Source organism: Mirounga leonina, unplaced genomic scaffold, assembly GCF_011800145.1.
Source record: "Mirounga leonina isolate KUSES-001 unplaced genomic scaffold, KU_Mleo_1.0 Mir_152, whole genome shotgun sequence".
Lineage (NCBI taxonomy): Eukaryota > Metazoa > Chordata > Mammalia > Carnivora > Phocidae > Mirounga > Mirounga leonina.
In genome coordinates this window covers 21,377,652-21,395,477 of record NW_023270380.1, presented here as the reverse complement: position 1 = coordinate 21,395,477, position 17,826 = coordinate 21,377,652, and the positions used below count along the sequence as shown (strand labels likewise).

At 52.2% G+C, this 17,826-nt stretch overlaps 1 protein-coding gene across 3 annotated transcripts in view; it reads right to left on the bottom strand.

Moving 5' to 3' along the window:
* Nucleotides 1-14,331, bottom strand: part of STUM (stum, mechanosensory transduction mediator homolog) — a 50,423-nt gene extending 36,092 nt beyond the window's left edge. The window contains exon 1 of one of the 3 annotated variants that reach the window (XM_035008703.1): nucleotides 14,005-14,331. In XM_035008703.1, coding sequence (XP_034864594.1) covers nucleotides 14,005-14,206 — 202 coding nt within the window. In that variant the 5' untranslated portion in view covers nucleotides 14,207-14,331. The remainder of the gene's footprint in view (nucleotides 1-14,004) is intronic. The other 2 variants (XM_035008704.1, XM_035008705.1) reach the window with 2 other exon arrangements.
* Nucleotides 14,332-17,826: the final 3,495 nt, after the last annotated feature.

Below are 17,826 nucleotides of genomic sequence, written 5' to 3'. Positions count from 1 at the left end.
TGGGTCATGCACCCTGGGTTGGGATCCTGCACAGGAGATCCCACCAGGAGACATGCGATGTCCATCTGTCCCACCTCGGTAATGCTAATCTTTTAACCGCTTCATTGGGCTATAATTCACATATGATAACATTTGCCCATCTAATAATTCGGTGTGCAACCAAGCACAATCACTTTTAGGACATTTTTGCTACCCCAGAAAACCCCCGCTACGCCTTAACAGTCCCTCCCATGTGCTCCCAGCCACACTCCTCAGCCAAGTTGCCCTCCACCTCTACGCATCAGTCAATTCTAGATTGTCCATATAAATGCAGTCGTACAGTGTGGGGTCTTTTGTGACTGCTTTCCTTCATCTGGTGTAATGTTTTCAAGGTCCAGGCGATGTTATTCTGTTCACTCAGTCAAGATGCTGTATCACTTTTCTCTTTACAAGTTAGAAGCATTCTGTGGAGGCACTTAAAGATCATGCAAATATCCTGTTTCCCATCAAAATTTCCCCCTAGATTTCATTTGATGGCTATTGCCCAAACCAATCTTTATTAAAACGGTTTACTGAGATTGATCATCTCCACTGCCCCCCTCCCCCCTTCTCAGCCATTGGGTATACCACTTGAAAGGATGGATGGTGGCCCGGCTCTTCTCAGTAAGCTCGTGACTGTCCCAGTGAACCCCCCACAGAGCAGGTGCTCTGACCCAGCAAAGGGGCAGGCAACATCCCTCCTCTGCCCCATGGCCCTCCCCTGAGTGGCTGGGACACCAAGGACCCCTCAGAGACAGCACCCCCCATCCTGCCTGCAGCCATGAGAACTCTGTCCCTCACTTCCCTCTGAGCTGGGAAGGCTGAGGAGTGACATGAAAGCCTGTGTCATGTTTGGGGTCACTAGATTCGAGGAACAAGGACCCGCTCTCTGCCCCACATTTACAGCCAGAAATCAGGATGCATTTAGTTCAGCTTGATTGCAACAGGGGTGCTAGGCGCCCGGCGAGGCAGAGGGTAAGTCACGCACAGCCCCAACCCTCAAGGAAACGATTCACGGAAGACTAAGACAACAGAGGGGTGCATGGCCGGCTCAGTCCGAGGAGCGCATGACTCTTGATCTCGGGATCGTGAGTTTGAGGCCCACGTGGGGTGTAGAGATGACTTAAATAAATAAAACTTAAAAAAAAAAAAAAATATATATATATATATACATACACACAACCAGAATTTCCGGGGAGCAAGAGGAACATCCTAAATGGCTTGACAGTCCTGGAAGGGGGAGCTCACTGCACAGAGGGGTCAGGAGGCCATCTGAGGTGGGCCTTGACGGCTGGGGCAGGCGCTGCCCTCGATGGGGGGTCGCGGTCCCAGGCACAGGAGCACCGTATGAAAGCAAGTGGCCCCGCTGGACTAAAGAAACCAGTGGGGGAGGGCGGGGACAGTTCACTGGGTCCCGTGGGCCCCGTGCAGAGTAGGAACTGGGCCCATGGACGGCAGGAGCTGTCGAAGGCTTCAGAGCAGAAGAGGAAGTGGTCAGAGCTGAGACGCGAGCAGAGATGGCATCTGGGGACACAGACCCTGTGTGCACAGCAACGTCGTGCCCCGGCCACACTGACCACCCTGTGACCCGGGAGGGCCCACATCCATCGAGTGGCTCCTGCAGCCAGGCCCAAGGAGGACACGTGTCCCTCGCACAGTGCGGCCACAGCTGGCCTGTCCCCACAGGGAGGGTGTCTGTGCACCTGGGACAGGCCCTGGGGCTCAGCTTCTTCTCTGGCGCCATGCTGTCACGTTTTCCTTCCTGGCTTCCAGATGCTTCTTGGGCTCGGGAGCCTCCAGGCTGGCTGCCTGCATGCGCCTGGCCGCCGCACTGACGTGCGCCCAGCCCACCCAGACGCAGGCTCCTGCCCCCACCACCCCCGGGCAGCAAGCCCCCACGCAGAAGCTTCCTCGAAGCCACCTGTACTCATGTGTTCTTGTCACATCACGCGTCCTAGGATCTGAAAGAAGGCGGTCAGGGAGTAGGACTGGAAGACGGGGCAGGGGCAGGCACAAAAGACGAGGAACTGGCTGAAAACCACGGAATGGGACACTGGGTGACTGTTCCGGTGTGGGCAGGTGGCCCTGGGAGATCCGGCGGGGTGGGCGCCAGAACTCCACAACCAGGCGAGGGTCACAAAAAAGCAAGTCAAATGCGCTGCTCGGCTTCCAGGACACAGAGAAGTCATGTTCACACTCTACTGCAGCCTATTGGGTGTGCAACAGCATTGGGTCCAAAACAAAGCACATACCTTAATTTAGAAAGACTTTGTTACTGCCCAGTGCGAACCGTGTGAGCTTTCGGCGTCACCATCACGGATCACAGCCCGCTAGAGCCAATGTGGTAAGGAAAACTGACACAGCACGAGAATCACCGGAATGTGACACACAGACAGGAAGTGAGCAAATGCTGTCGGGGACGTGGCGCCCCTGGACTGGCTCCATCCATGGGTCCCGAGAAGGAGGTGCCAGGGACCCCCTGCACGGGCCATCACGAGGGAGGACGAGCAGGGACGGGAAACTGACGGGTCCCTGGCACGTTGTCCCTCCCCAGACTTTGGAAGGCCCATGCACACGTTTCATTTGAAAAGTGGCAATTACAGCAATTTGGCACCCACGACAAGCAGCCCTGAGGTGGCAGGAGGGCCTCTGTAGGTGTCAGCAAGGTGACACTGCGGTGTCAGGGCGCCAGGGATGGAGGGGCCCCCTCTTAGGTAAAATGCAGGGACTGGAGCCGCCTTAAGGCTGCCTGGTCCTGGGAATGTTGGGCCATTTCCTTTGTAGAGGTCTTTGGATGGGCTGTTCTCCACAAACACTAAATTATCTTGGCATGGCCGTCAGGCTTCCCAGTCAACAACGACCAAAGCCCATGGGATGCGTAGCTCCCCCAGAGCACCCCAGCCAGGCCTGCCCCACGTTCCCGGTTCCGGAACAGCCCTGTCTTGTGTCAGCTACTCCGGCCAAGAAAACAGTCTCTCTGATGAGTTTGAATAAATGCCCAATATATCCCTGTGTTCTGTTGTTTGAATAAGAAAATGCTGTCCTGGGCGCCTGGGTGGCTCAGTTGGTTGAGCGACTGCCTTCAGCTCAGGTCATGATCCCAGGGTCCTGGGATCGAGTCCCACATCGGGCTCCCGGCTCAGCGGGGAGCCTGCTTCTCCCTCTGACCCTCTCCTCTCTCATGCTGTTTCTCTCTCGCTCGCTCTCCAATAAATAAATAAAATCTTTAAAAAAAAAAAAAAAGAAAATGCTGTCCCCACACCATCGCTTCAGCATCCCCTTAGAAACTCCGTTCCTGGTTAGCATGGCTCAGCCTGGGGCATAGAGGCCCCGCACCCCATTCTCCCAGGAAGCTCCCACACTGAAGACACACCTGCCTGACGTACATCCTGCTGAGGCCTCCTGGCCCAGGTGACGGGGTTTCAAGGCTCTGTGCCACCCACATGTGCCTCATATAAAGGTAAAGTCTGTGGTGGCCTTTGTGTGTGCAATGCACACGCACACACATGCGCACACTCATCACCAGTCATGCTCCTACAGCCTCTCACCCAACAGTAAAGTCAGCCTCGGGCCCTGGGTTTGGGGGACACCCCCAGCGTGTTGGGTGTGTGAGGCAGGTCTCGGCTCTGAGGGACCAGGAAGCACTTACGGGGGGGGTCCTTCCCACCCTGGGAGGGGGCCCAGAAATGACCTTGGGAACAAAGGACATTTGGCCGATGTTAACTAGTGGTTAACAGAACACAGTGACCTTGTGAGGTGGCCTAGCGGGAGTCCTGAGCCCCAGTCTACCAACAGGGATGTGGAGGCTCAGGGAGGTGAAGGGACTTGCTCAGGGTTCCATGCTTTTGAGAACCAGAGCCAACTCTGAGGTCTCCAGCTTCCAGGATGTTTGGGGCTTCAGGAATCGGACACACAGCTGGAAATGTTACTCTGTTCCCTGCCGTCCGGGTCATTCTGTTTCAGCCCATTGCTCACTTCCTGGCTAGCTAGCTGTGGCGGAAACCACTCCCTCACCGCCGTGACTGCATTCAGGTGGCCCGGCCTCCAGTAACTCGCACACCCATTCATGACAGCGCACCTCCCATCAGCCGGTCAGCTCCTTGAGGGAGGGGACCGCGTCTGCCTCGACTGTGGTTCTCAGCCCAAACACGGACCTGGCGCACAGTAGGGGCACGCTGCTCGCCTGGCCAGTGACACGCTGCTGGAGGCACTCGGAAGTCACTCTCCTCTGCACAGCACTCGGCGACACTTGATGGAAACACGGACTTCCTCAGTAGCATCTGCTGGCTCACCACTTCCAGCAGCTCAGTCCCTTGCAACACCTCAGAGGAAATAGGGACACTGTTGGCATTCCTGAACGTGACCCGGTCACCCTGACCCAAGCCACAGTGGGACACATCCCACAGGAGACTCACGGAGCACGTGTCCCTTGGCTCCCGAGAGTGACAGGGGGCCTCTGACCCACTGCCACACCTGACCCGGCGCCGCATGGACACTGATCATAAACGATCCTGCGGGGACCCCACTGTCCCAGGCATTTCCCAGCCCCTCACCGTTGTGAAAACAGTGCCGTACTTGCATTAGACCATCGTAACCTTACAGGAGGAGTTTGCTCAAGACAATGCTGAGTCAGTTTTTCTAATTACAAAAGTAATACATTTTGTGTTCGTTTTAGAAAATTTGGGAAATGTGTAAAAGTATGAAGAAGAAAATAGCCCCCAGGCGCTCCCCACCTGTTAACATCTCGGTGTCATCTGGTTTTATCTACCCATCTGTCTTCTACCTTGTATGCTCTTGATTTTAAGATTCCACTGATCATGAAACACACCGTGAATTTAGCAACAACTTTTTAGGAAAGAAAGGAAGAAAAGAAAGAAACCATTTCTCTTGGTATCAGTCTCACGTTCAGAAACATCCACACCATGGGGAAAGGAGGTGCCTTAGAATCCACAAAATACCGAAGACTTGAGATCCTACGGATTGCACAATTTCAAACTATGTTTTTCCCATTTCCCCCTAAAACTTGCTGCCCCACCGTCAGAAACTCTTTGTAAACACCATTTCAAGGGGTAAATAATATTCTACCATCCTTCTATTGTTGTCATCTGGGTTTATTTATAATACCATTTTTATAAAGTCATTTTTACGTCCCACGCAGAGCTTGAACTCACAACCCTGAGATCAAGAGTCACCAGCTCCGCCCACCGAGCCAGCCAGGCACCCAGGTTTGTTTATAATTTTCAATATTACAAATAAGGCTTCCTGGCACATCTTTATGCATAACTTTCTGTCCCTGTTTTTGACTGTTTTCTTAGGATGAGTTCCTGCAAGTGGGATTACTAACCTAATGGGTATGAACATTTGAAGACTCTTGATACCTAAGTGTCAAACTTGTTTCCAGAAAATATGTCCCAATTTACATTCCTATCAGTGACACATAAAAGCCCCTTCTCTTTCCGTGGCATTGATTCCTATCCAAAAAAAAAAAAAGGCAAGTAATACAGGTATACAGTTTTAAAAAAATCAAACAGAGAAAAAAGGGCTTTTAGGGGCCAGCAATACTCAGAGAGCTCTCGTTGCTGAGTCCAGCTTCCCAAAGGCAAGCACTTCTATTTATGGAGCCCCCATCATGAACAAGGCACTGTTCTAGGGTGCAGAGATACAGCAATGAACAGAACAGACCAAAACCAGCCAAACAAAAAACAGACAATAGAGAAAATAAGTTAAATATACAGCATGTTTGATAGCGAGAGTGTTCTCGAGGAAAAGGAAGTAGGGAAAGGTAGGGCCTGTGGGGAGGAGGGAGAGTGGGGAGGAGGGGGAGAGCTGCTGTCTTAAGTAAGATCATCTGGGAGGGTGTTTGGGCTGAACTGTGTCCCCTCAAAATCCACAGGTTGAAGTCCTCACCCCCAGCACCTCAGACTGTGACTGTATTTGGAGATAAGATCTTTTTTTTTTAAAGATTCTTTCATTTATTTGGCGGGGGGGAGAGGGGGGTAGGGAGGCAGAGGAAGAGAACCTCAAGCAGACTTCCCGCTGAGCAGGGAGCCCAACACGGGGCTCGATCCCACGACCCCGAGATCATGACCTGAGCTGAAGAAGCCAAGAGTCCGGCATCTCTGAAGATAAGATCTTTAAAGAGGTGATTAAGTTAAAATGAGGTCTTTGGGTGGACCCTAATCTAGTATGACTTGAGTCCTTAAAAGAAGGGGAAATTAGGACGCAGACACGAGCACACACAGAGCAAAGACAGCGTGAGGACAGCCGTCTACAAGCCAGGCAGAGAGGCCCCAGGAGAAACCAGCCCAGCCTCCAGGAGCGAGAAGATAAATTCCTGTTGCTTAAGCCACCCTGTCTTTGGTGCTGGTTGTGGGGGCCCCGGCACCCCCAACACAGGCGGCTTTGCTGAGTCCGTGACACTGGAGCAAAGCCCTCGGGACGTGAATGAGCGAGCCACATAGATATCTGTGGGACGAGTCTGCCAGGCAGAAGGAACAGCAAATGCAAACCCTCTGAAGTGCGAAGGTGCCTCTTCAAATAGCCGAGGAATGGCAAGGAGGCCAGTGGGGCTGGAACCGAGGGAGCGAGAGGGGGAGGAGTGGGAGGTGAATCCAAACGACAGCAGATGGCAGATGCTCTGCAGCTGCGGGCCCTGGAACGGGGCTAGTCCAAACTGAGACGTGCTGTAAGGCTTTGAAAACGTAGTATGTAAAAAAGAAATAGTAAACATTTCATTAATAATTTTGATTGACATGCACTGGATGATAAATATATTGGATATACTGAGTTAAATAAATATACTAGTAAAGATAATTTCACCTCTTCCTTTTAGTGTTTTATGATATAGGTACTAGAAAATTTTAGATTACACCTGTGGCTCATGTCATATTTCTTTGGGAAAGTTCTGACCCAGGGCCTTGTGGGTTATGATAAAAGCTTGAGCTTTTGCTCTAAGTGACATGGAGACTTTGGAGGGTTTCCAGCTCAAACGATGACCTGATCCAACTCACTCGTGTTTTCAAAGGATTGCCCTGGTGGCCATGTTGAAGAGAGACCACGAGGAACATCAATAAAAGTGAGCAGACCAGTTACGGGCCCATGGCAACCATTTAGGAGGAGATGGGGCTTGGACCAGCAAGGCAGAAGCAGCGTGGTAAGAAGTGGTCAGATGCTGAATTGATTTTGAAAGCAGAGCCGGGAGCATTCCCAGACAGATTGGGCGTGGGGTGCGAGAAAAAGAGGAGTCAAGGATGAGTCCGGGTTTTTGGCCTGAGCTCCTGGAAGGATGCCATTTGCTTCGAGGGGGATAAAGAAGGGAGAAGCAGGCCTGGAGAAGAACATCAGGAGCTTGGCTTTAGGTGACTTAAGTCTCGGATGCCTGGTGGGTTGCAAGTGTAGATGCTGGGAAGTCAGCTGGGTGTAAGACTCCGGAGTCCAGGGGGAGGTCTGAGCAGGAGATCTGACTTTAGGAGTGATCATCATAAAGATGCAAGAGAGGGCGCCTGGGTGGCTCAGTTGGTTAAGCGACTGCCTTCAGCTCAGGTCATGATCCTGGAGTCCCTGGATCGAGTCCCGCATCGGGCTCCCTGCTCGGCGGGGAGTCTGCTTCTCCCTCTGACCCTCCTCCCTCTCATGTACTCTCTATCTCATTCTCTCAAATTAATAAATAAAATCTAAAAAAAAAAAAAAAGATGCAAGAGAAAGCCAGGAGAAACCATCAAAGGGGCCAGTGTAGGCAGGAAGAAGAGCAAGGTCAAAGAGAAGGCCAAGATCAAGAGCCCCGAGTGCCCAGGGACTCCCAAGGTTGGAGGCTGCCAAGACAAGCAAGGGAGACAGAGAAGGCGCTGTGAGGCACAGAGAAAACCAGGAGAGGGGAGTGTTCCAGAAGCCAGAGGAAGACAGTGTTTCAAGGAGGGAACAGGTACTGTGTCCAATGCTACTGAGCGCTCCAGGAGAAGGAGACAGAGATCTGGCCACGGGATTTAGCAACCCCGAGGTGCTGGGGATCCTGAAAAGTACAATTCAGGTGAGTGGCGGACGCAGAATGACTACAGTGGGTTCAAGAGAAAGCGAGAGGAGAGGGATCAGTGACCGCCAATCCAGGTAACTCCTGCAGGGAACTATACTGTAAAGGGCAGTGGCAGGAGAGGGGTAGAAGATCAAAAGAGGCTATTTTTAAAAGGGGGGGGACAAGGTCAGCATGTATGTACACTGCTGGGAATGAGCCAGTTGGTAAAGAAACAATGGTGATATCAGAAAGAGTAGGAATTCTTCTGATGTTTTTCTAATCTCCAGAGTATACTTATATTGCTTTTTCATGTTTTATCAACATTAGACATTGACTTTCTGCTATGATATGTAAGATCAGCTAACTTACATCAGCCCTCATCTTCCTGTTGCTCCTGTCCCAATACTATCCCAGTATATCATTGACCCACTATTGTTCCACTGTCCCAACATAGCCTTATTTCGGTTCATCCACTGATCACCTTGGTAACCTTTATGTCTTGATCTGCAAATGACGGACAGCATCCCTTGATTCTCCCCTGCCCTTTGTACGAGGAGGGTATTCACACCTCTACCCTACCCTCTCCATGTCAGTCAGCTTTGGTAGGGTGCACTAGGACAGTAACAATGCTAATTACTACAAAATCTCGGCAACTCACGTTTATTTCTTATTCATGTGACATGCTGTGCTGTGCTTCTGATGTCCCTTTTTATTCTGGGAGGCAGACTGAAGAGCAGCCCCATCTGAGACCTGCCACTCTCATGAGAGAAAGAGAAGACCAATGCCAGAACCTCACAATGCCTCTTAAAGTGTCTGCTCAGTCATTGCATATGTCACTGCCACTCACATTCAATTGGCCAAAGCAAGTCACGTGGCCAAACCCGTTATCAGTGGGCAGGGAAGGAAATATTCCCCTCCCTCCCACAGGAAGCATGGCAAACCATATGGCATCAGGTGGGGATGTGCCATCCTCTTTTCAGGGAGGACAGTGAATAATTGGGAACAATAACCTATCACAACCCACCTGCCAACTTCTAGAAGCTATAGTTGTCATTTTATATTGTGAAGGTGGAGAAACTTTACATCTTCCTTTATAGCTATTATTAAGCAGGCTTCAGTGCCTTGTCTGTGGTTGCTTTTAAAAGCTGAAAACCACCGAGCAGCATTTATATTATTATGACTAAGCAAATATTCTTTGCTGCAGAATCAAAGAGGTGCTAAGAGCCCATATTGTGCACCACTGTTCCAATGGCACAGACCCTATGCACTTCGAAGAGCCTTTTTTATATATTCCATCATTTGCTCCATATCAGGCCACATTTTGATTTGCTTCATATTTGAGCTTTGCCTTTCATGAAAAATTTTTCGTCTCCCTGAAGTTGCTGATTACATCTCTTTTTTTATTGTTGGTGGAAGAAACATGTGCTTTCTACACTGTATCCCCAATATCCTCCAAATTCTTTCTCATTCCATTTGTTGTTTGGAATATTTTTCTTCTTCTTTTGTGAAGTCTGCTGACCTTCTGATCTAATTGGGCATTTTGCTTCATTTTTGGATCTTAATGCTTTTGCATAGCCTTTTGTCTTTACTGCTGTTACTAATTGCCTTCTGTTTTTCATCCAAGGTTTAATTTCTGGCAGTCCCAGTAATACTCTTAGCTCTATGGAATGTCCCCTTCTCATACCATTCTCGGAGAACTCTTTCCTGGGGCCTTCATCCTCCCACTCTAAAGAAGACTGCCTGGGCGCCTGGGTGGCTCAGTCAGTTAAGCGTCTGCCTTCGGCTCAGGTCATGATCCTGGAGTCCCTGGATCGAGTCCCGCATCGGGCTCCCTGCTCGGCAGGGAGTCTGCTTCGTCCTCTGACCCTATCCCCTCTCATGTGTTCTCTCTCTCTCATTCTCTCTCTCTCAAATAAATAAATAAAATCTTTAAAAAAAAATAAAGAAGACTGCCTGCTCTCAGGCCCGCTGAACAATTTTATCCTCGATTTTCATGGCTGCCCTGAATTGGATCCCTTGTTTCCTGGATCTCGTATCTTCTCTCTTGATTTTCTCTCTGGTTTTACTGAAATACATACTTAAATAACTGCCTTAAAAAGGTTGAATAGGATGTAAACTTCCTTGGTCCTTGCATCCTCAGGACCACCACACTTACATATAAAATAAAGGCATTGGACCGGATGACCTCTAATGCCTATTCCAGGAGTATAATTCTAGTCAATATTCATTCATATATAGCATACTATATCAAGGAGAAATTTAAAATGGTTGCTGCTTTCAAGGAACTTACATTTACAGAGGTAAAAAATAAACTCTTGAAAAACAATTTAAAAAGTCAGCAGTAGATGCCACAAGATAGGGCAATATTCATCATCAGTTTGAGCCTCGGGGCTGGAGGAAAGACAGAGAGAAGCTGAGCCAGCCTGTGGGGCTCTTACCAGGGAAGCAGACTTTCGCTGGGTGTCAAAGAGTAGGCAGTATATTAGAGATAGATTAAATATCTATGAGTATTCTCCAGTAGATTTGTGGCCAACATTAGTCTGAAGTCATGGTCAACGGTCAAGGGAAGCTCTCCCCACTACCACTTCCCTGTCACCATCTGAGTTATCAACAATTTCGTCTCACCGAGTCAGTCAATAGAGATAACATTTTTAAATATAAAAGTATAACTTTGCCCGTAACCAACAGACAAACTCTCTGTCCATTCTGGGACATAACAATGAACTTTCATTACATATATGAATACTTGCATGTAAACTTATAAGTGCCCTATTTTTTGGACTATGAAGTTACTGACAACGGTCTGTATTAGTAGTGTGTCACTGAATAAGACGAGGTGGAGGGGCACTCTCTTTACCAGCATCCATGTTTTTAAAGATTTATTTATTTGTTCGTTTGAGAGAGTGTGTGTGCATGTGCACGAGCAGGGGGGGGAGGGGGAGAGGGAGAGAGAAGCCCATCTCACAACCCTGAGATCATGACCTGAGCCAAGAAAACCAAGAGTCGAATGCTTAACTGACTGAGCCACCCAGGCGCCCCTACCATCATCTCTTTTTATCTGTTTTGTATTGTTCCAATGAGGAGTCAGAGTGACCATAAATCATAAATCCCAGGAGAGGAAGCATCCCTCTATGGAGTGACAGCACTGTTGCTTACATCGACAAGGCCCCAGGAACAGTAAGGACTGGGCTTCTCATGCTAGATGAACATGAGACACCCGCATCAGAGGAAAAACATGCCTTCATCCAGCCCCCCACCCCCTCCCCTCTGTCCCATTCGATTTGCCAATGAGGAGAATACTTGCAGAGAAGGAAGTTTCCAGAAAAAAGAAACGATCTTTGGGCCAAAGGTCTGACCAGTTTCCAAAGAGTGGAAGTGAAGTCAGGACAAGCAAGGGCTTGGGGCCTTGTGGCTGATTTCCTGGGCAGGGTCTCACCTCCTGCAACACCTCTCGGAAGCTTTCTCTGAACTCCACTTCCACCTAGGAAGAATTAACTGTGCTCAAACGTTCTGGTCTTGCTGCCATGACAGCATTTATCAAATTCAAACAAAGTTTGCATCCATTTTCCCCAACAGTCTATGACACCTCGACTGACTTCTTCATTGTCACACCCCAGAGCCCGGTATGTAGTGGTTGCTCTGTGTTGGTTGAATGAGTGAGAGCAAATGCATCGGAAAAAAGCCGCACTTCATAAAAGGGCAGAGCCCGACATCAATAGTCAGTTTTCACGGGAGCTTCAGATAAGCCGGAAGGACCTAGAGGAGGGGATCTAGGCCAAGGCGATGATTTCCAGGCGCTGGGGCCACTCACACCACTCATGGAGGACAAAAAAACAAAAACAAAAACAACACAAAACAAAAAATGCCTGCGAGTTTTGCATGGCCTGCCTTGTCACCCTGGGCTCCACTGAAGGTTGAGGGGAGCAGAGAGATCCACAAGGACTCAAAGCCAAGGTCCCGAAGAAGCACCCTGCACAGCCAGAGGTGGGGGGCAGTGCTCAGCTCTGCAGAAGGGCCAAGGGCAAGAGGAACCCACCCTCCCCGGAGCACTGCCTCTGCGCCCAACCCCTGAGCTTTCTAGAATTTCATTCTGTCCTCTCCACAGCCCAGAGTGACAAGCATCCTTGCCTTACAGGTGAGAAACACCACCCAGGATCAGGAGCTCCTCCTTGGGGGTGCAGAAGGGCGGGGGCCTGCGTGCCAGCAAAGTGGACAATGACAAGCAAAACAAAACGAAAAACATGCCTGGATTTGGTCCTTGAAAATTCAGAAACCTGTACACACTTGGCTCACCTGTTTTATTAACTTTTGCAGTTTGCTAATTTTCCCTTTATTTTCTTCTGGCTTCTCAGAAAGGTTTCTTAGAAAAATCCCATAGGGTTCTGATCTAACAAAGGGAGGTGCAAAGAGGGAAGAAAGAGCTGGATGCCCAGGGCAGGGGCATAACCCGCGGTGGGGAGGCCTGCACAGGTGCACAGGTGGGCACAGCTGGGGCCTCCTGCTGGTGGTCCGCCGCGAGGGGGGGGGGGTAGATACCCCCACCCATTAGCAGCTTGGGGCAGCCCCTCCCAAGGGGGAAACAGAATGCATTGGTTTCCTCAAAAGACCGTACAGGGTGCCATTTGCTTCACCACTTCTAAAAAAGTGTAACGAAGACCCATCCCCGCTCTCGATCTTCGCGTCCCCGTTTGTACTCCAGCAGGTGGGAATTTCTGACACAAACGAACAACGGCTAGCTGTCCCCGCGGCGTCCAAGTGTGCGGACAGCCGGCCTGGTGACACGGCCCCGGGGGCAGGCTGCTGGACGCGCCGCGAGGGGGGAGCATGGCTGCCGCCCACCTAACTTCCTGCTCAGACAGATCTGTGGTCCCGGCGCCCCGCAGCCGCCCAGGGAGCGCACAAGCACAAGCAAGCCCCGAGGGGAAAGTGAACGCATCCTGCGTAGATGGGTGTGACCTTCCCTACCACCGGCACGGCACGGGCCCCGGGGAGCTGGCTAAGCGCGAGGCCGTGAGAAAGGCCAAAGTAAAACAGCAAACGGCTTCGAGCTGACCTGTTCTTGGAAACTTGGAGCCATGCACTGGCAACTGGCTGGCGCAGGGGCAGGCTCTCTCCTGGAGAGGGCACAGAGGTGCCTGCCGCTCCAGTCCCGCACGCATTTGGCGGGGGGGGCCTCCCGGCAAGAACAGCCGGTGCCAAGCAGGCGAGCCAGGAGTTGGGGGAGGGCACGCAGACAGAGATTTGGGGTGGGGTCAGGAGAGGGAGGGTCAGGGAAACTTGGGACACTGAGACCATCAGGGCGCCCTCCAGGCAGAGTCCCACACAGAATTACATCGGCGCGCTCCCCACTTTCTCAGGAACGGAAAGGACGGAAGAGAGCAAACCCACAGGCATTGAAACTAATGAGACCGCCCCCCGTCCACCCCACCCGAGCCCTGCGGGTGCTGGAGGAATCGCGGACACACCGGAAGGAGGCGGAGGACACTCGCCCCCGCACGGTCCGCACTCCGCAAAGACAGGCGGGCTCGCGCGGTGTCGCCGAAGCCCGGCTCGGCCGACCTCTCCAACGCCCGGGAGCTCGGTCGCCGCCGCGCTCCCCCGGCCCGGCCCCGCGCCCCTCGAAGGAAGGGGCTCGCGGGAGGGCGCGCGTGGCGGCGACGAGGAGCAGGATTTCGGGGCGTCTGGAGCGGAGCCTCGCCGGGGCCGGGAGGAGCCGTCCGCGCCGCCGCCCGCCGGCACCCCCCGCCCCGGGTCCCCGGCAAAGTTCCGGCTTTTGGGGCCGGACCACGACGCTCACAGTTGGGAGGAGGTGAAGGGCGGGTCAGGGAGCCGCGCGCCGCGCCTCCCCCCGGGCGCCTACTCCGCGCGCCTCGGCCACCTGCCCGGGGGCGCTGGGAGCGCGGGCGCCACCCGAGGGCGTCCCCCGTGCCCTCCGCGCCGGGGTCCGGGGCGCAGGGGTCGCGACCGCCGCGTCTTACCCAATCCCGGCACGAAGGTGTTGAGGAAGAGGCAGATGACGGCCACCGGGAAGGGCATGTAAGGGATGGCGGCGCGCAGGGGGCCCTTCTTCTCGCGGACCTGCACCACCACCCCGCTGGACGAAGACGCGGCGCGGGGGTCCCCCGCCGCCGCCGCCGCCGCCGCCGCCGCCGTCTCGGCGTCTTTGTGCGAAGGCTCCATGGCGCGGCGCGCGCAGGGGCGGGTGGCGGCGGCTCGCTCCGCGCCGAGCTCAGGCGGCCAGCGTGCTCCCGCGCCGCGCGGCTCACGGAGAAGCCCGCACTCCCGCGTCCCCACGCGCCCGGCCCTCTGCAGCGCGCTGCGCCGCGCCCACACCCCGGCGCGGGGCGGAGGGGGTGGTGCGGCGCTCGGCGACAGCGCTCCGACGCCCCTCCCCGCCGGGCCCCTTCCCCGCCCTTCTCTCCGCCTCCCCCCCCCCGCCCCCCCCACAAAATGCCACTTACGGATTCGGGCGGAGGCAGGAAAGTAGAAGAGGAACGCGGAGGGAGCCCGCGCCGTTCAGGTCCTGGGAGGGATGGACGCACCTCGCCTCCCCGGAACAGGTGAGCCGGGCGCCAGCCTCGGCCCGGGACACCGCGAACGGGGCTGGTGTGCTCGGCCGGCCCTGTCGCGAAAGCCGGGAGCTGAGTCCTTTCATCTGGAGGAAGCACACAACGCTGGGCGGATTGAGGCCAGGGGCGCACAGCGCCCGGTGCCTAGTAGGCCTTCAACGCATTCCCATTTAAGTGGATTTCGTTCCAGTCGATAATAGAGCTGAAAGCAGGAGACGCGGCTTTTCAAACAGGTTCAAAAGACTGTTTGAACAATGCTGGGAACCAACCCCTGAACTGTCCTGGACGCGAACCTAGCCTTTTGCGCTCGACGTGGTAGTTCAAAAGCCAGCGAGGACACAGCGCCGTCTGGTGTCGACAACGTGACAGTTAGTAGAAGCGAAAGGGTTCAGCCGCAGTGTCCAAGCCCGCGGCGGGAGGCCCCACACTGAATTAGGGGTTTGGGGAAATTTTTTTTAAGTAGGCTCCCTGCCCAGCATTGGAGCCCAACACGGGCTCCAGCTCGGACCCTGAGATCAAGACCTGAGCCGAGATCAAGGGTCCGAGGCTTATCCCAGGCTCCCCTGAATTAGGGTTTTGAATAATGCTGCCCTCACCTCCACACCTGGAAAAAGATGAAAGCAACCACCTCCTACCTTAGGGAGATGTTCAATGCGGCAGAATTACCCAGATATTCAGAAAATCTTCTGAATAATCTGGAGAAGGTTTATCCATGTCCTTCTCTGTGACCCTCCTTCTCCAGGAATAGTAGTGATTGTACCACCCTAAATCAGCGCAGGGGCCAGAGGAAGGATGCTGAAAGACCACAGATTATTTTACGGGTATCTGAATAAAATAATTTTAAAAGCAAATGCTCACTAGTGATGATACTGTGGATGCACACTCACGTGCACGCTCGGGTGCATGCACACACAGTAACTAGCTTGGGCCTGGCAGTCGGAGTGAATGAGACTGAAAGTTTTAGTCACTACTCAGCCCCTAATTACCTGTATGACTTAGAAGAACTCGTTGAACCTTTTCTGGGCTCAGATTGTAACATCAAAGCAGGATTCAATACATATTTATTGAAGGCCTAATACCACTCCAGTTCTGGGGAGAGTTAGGAAGGAGTAAAACCCAGACTCTGTCTTCAAGGGTCTAATAGATTAACTGAGCCACAGTGATAGGGTCAGACAATGATAGATGTCCCCGCTTGGCAAGCTGAAGGTGCTGAGCGAAGCTGGGCCTGCCCCTGGAGCCCACAGTCACACTGTGGCTGTAGCAATGGCTAGAGCCAGCTGCTTGCAGGAGATGTGTTTTATTTTAAACAAACACTTCCAGGACGCCTGGGGGGCTCAGGCAGTTAAGCCTCGGCCTTCGGCTCAGGTCATGATCCGAGTGTCCTGGGATTGAGTCGCAGGTTGGGCTCCCTGCTCAGCGGGAGCCTGCTTCTCCCTCTGCCTGCCACTCCCTCTGCTTGTGCTCTCTCTCTCTCTCTCTCTCTGACAAATAAATAAAATCTTCTAAAAAATAAAATTAAAAATAAACACTTCTTTATTGGAGCACTCTCTGCCAGGCACCCTTTTAAGCACTTTACACATTTTCACTCAGGGAATCCTTATCAAACCTCTCTGGAGTATCATTTATTCTCTATTCTGCTGATGGGGGATAATCCTGGGAGCCCAGAAGGGTTGAGTAACTCGCACACAGCCACCCACTAGTAAGTGACAGAGCTGGGATTGGAATCAGGGTGATCTGGCCCCAGAATCCATACAGATAACTGTTATTTTATCAGAGACCCAGGAAATAACCCACATTCTTTGAATATTCTCTCGCAGAGCACTTGAACTATTTTAGGGCCATGCAAACACTAGTCTTCTTGGGGAAAAAAAAAGGATTTCAGGAAAGAAAGGAAGAAAGTGGGTTTACATCTCCCAATTTGCCAGATGATTCGCTTAATGTCTGGATGTCAGAAAGACATCCGGACAGAGCGACAGCACATACGAAAGCAGGGAACATCCCACGGATTGCGGTATGTCTGGGGCTCGGGCTCGTGTGGGAGGGACAGGAGTTGGCTGTGGGAGTGGGAAGGAACCTGGTGAGGAAGGGTAAAGGAATCTGGATTTTATCCCAGTGGCCATGTGGAACCCCTGGAACATTCCCAGCAGGGGTGTGGCATGGCATGAGTGTTCCAAGTCACTAGTACTCTGTACCAAACTACCCCAGAATTTGGTGGCTTGACCCAACCTTTTGGCAATGATCACAAATTCTGTGGGTCAGGAAATGTCTGGAGACTCAGCTGGGAAGACACAGACGGTGGCAGCTGGAGCAGCTGGGGCTGAGGATTCATGTCCAGAATGGTGCACAGGTCTGGTACTTGAGAGCTGGCTCAACCAGGACCATTCCCTAGACCTCTTTTTAGCAGAAAAATAATAACAATTCTGCTGAAATCTGCTTCCAAACTGCTCTCGGGCACTGTTTTAAGCACTTTACACGTTTTCACTCATTTCGCTCTAAGAAATTCGTACACCAACTGGGATGGCACCTTCTGGCCAAGACTGGCATTGTGGCATCGATGGTAGAAAGACAGATTGTGCTTGAAGCTCTGTGTCTTTGAACAATGTCTTGACCTCTCTCAGCCTCAGGCTCCAAAATTAGAAATACTACCTATCTCATTTGTCTATGTATAAGGATTAAGCGAGAGGATATGTGGAAGGCACTCGATAAATGGCAACCGAGTGAGGAGGTTTTTCATCCCAAGCGATCGAAAGTCAACACGGGCGCACTTCGGTTGCGCAGTCAGTTGAGAGTCCAACTTGGTTTTGACTCATGTCCTGATCTCAGGGTCATGAGATTAAGCCCCACATCAGGCGCCGCGCTCAGCACGGAATCTGCTTGAGATCCTCTCTCCCTCTCCCTCTGCCCCTCCCACTCATACTCTTTCTCTCTGAAAGAAAGAAAGAAAGAAAGAAAGAAAGAAAGAAAGAAAGAAAGAAAGCCAACACACATTTAGCTTTCAGGATAAAAGAAAAGAATGTATGGATATGATGGCTTTTTGATGTATCAGCTTGGAGAGGCTGAATGTCAGTCTCCAGAATCCCCTTTCCGTTTGTTCCCATTCAGGCTGGGTTGCCGGTGATGATCTCTGTCAAGGGCTGGAGGACAGAAGGGAGGCTGCAGCCGGTCCCTAGCAGACTCGCACCTTCTCCAAGGCATTCAGCCAAACACTGATGTAGGTGCTGCGGTGAAGGA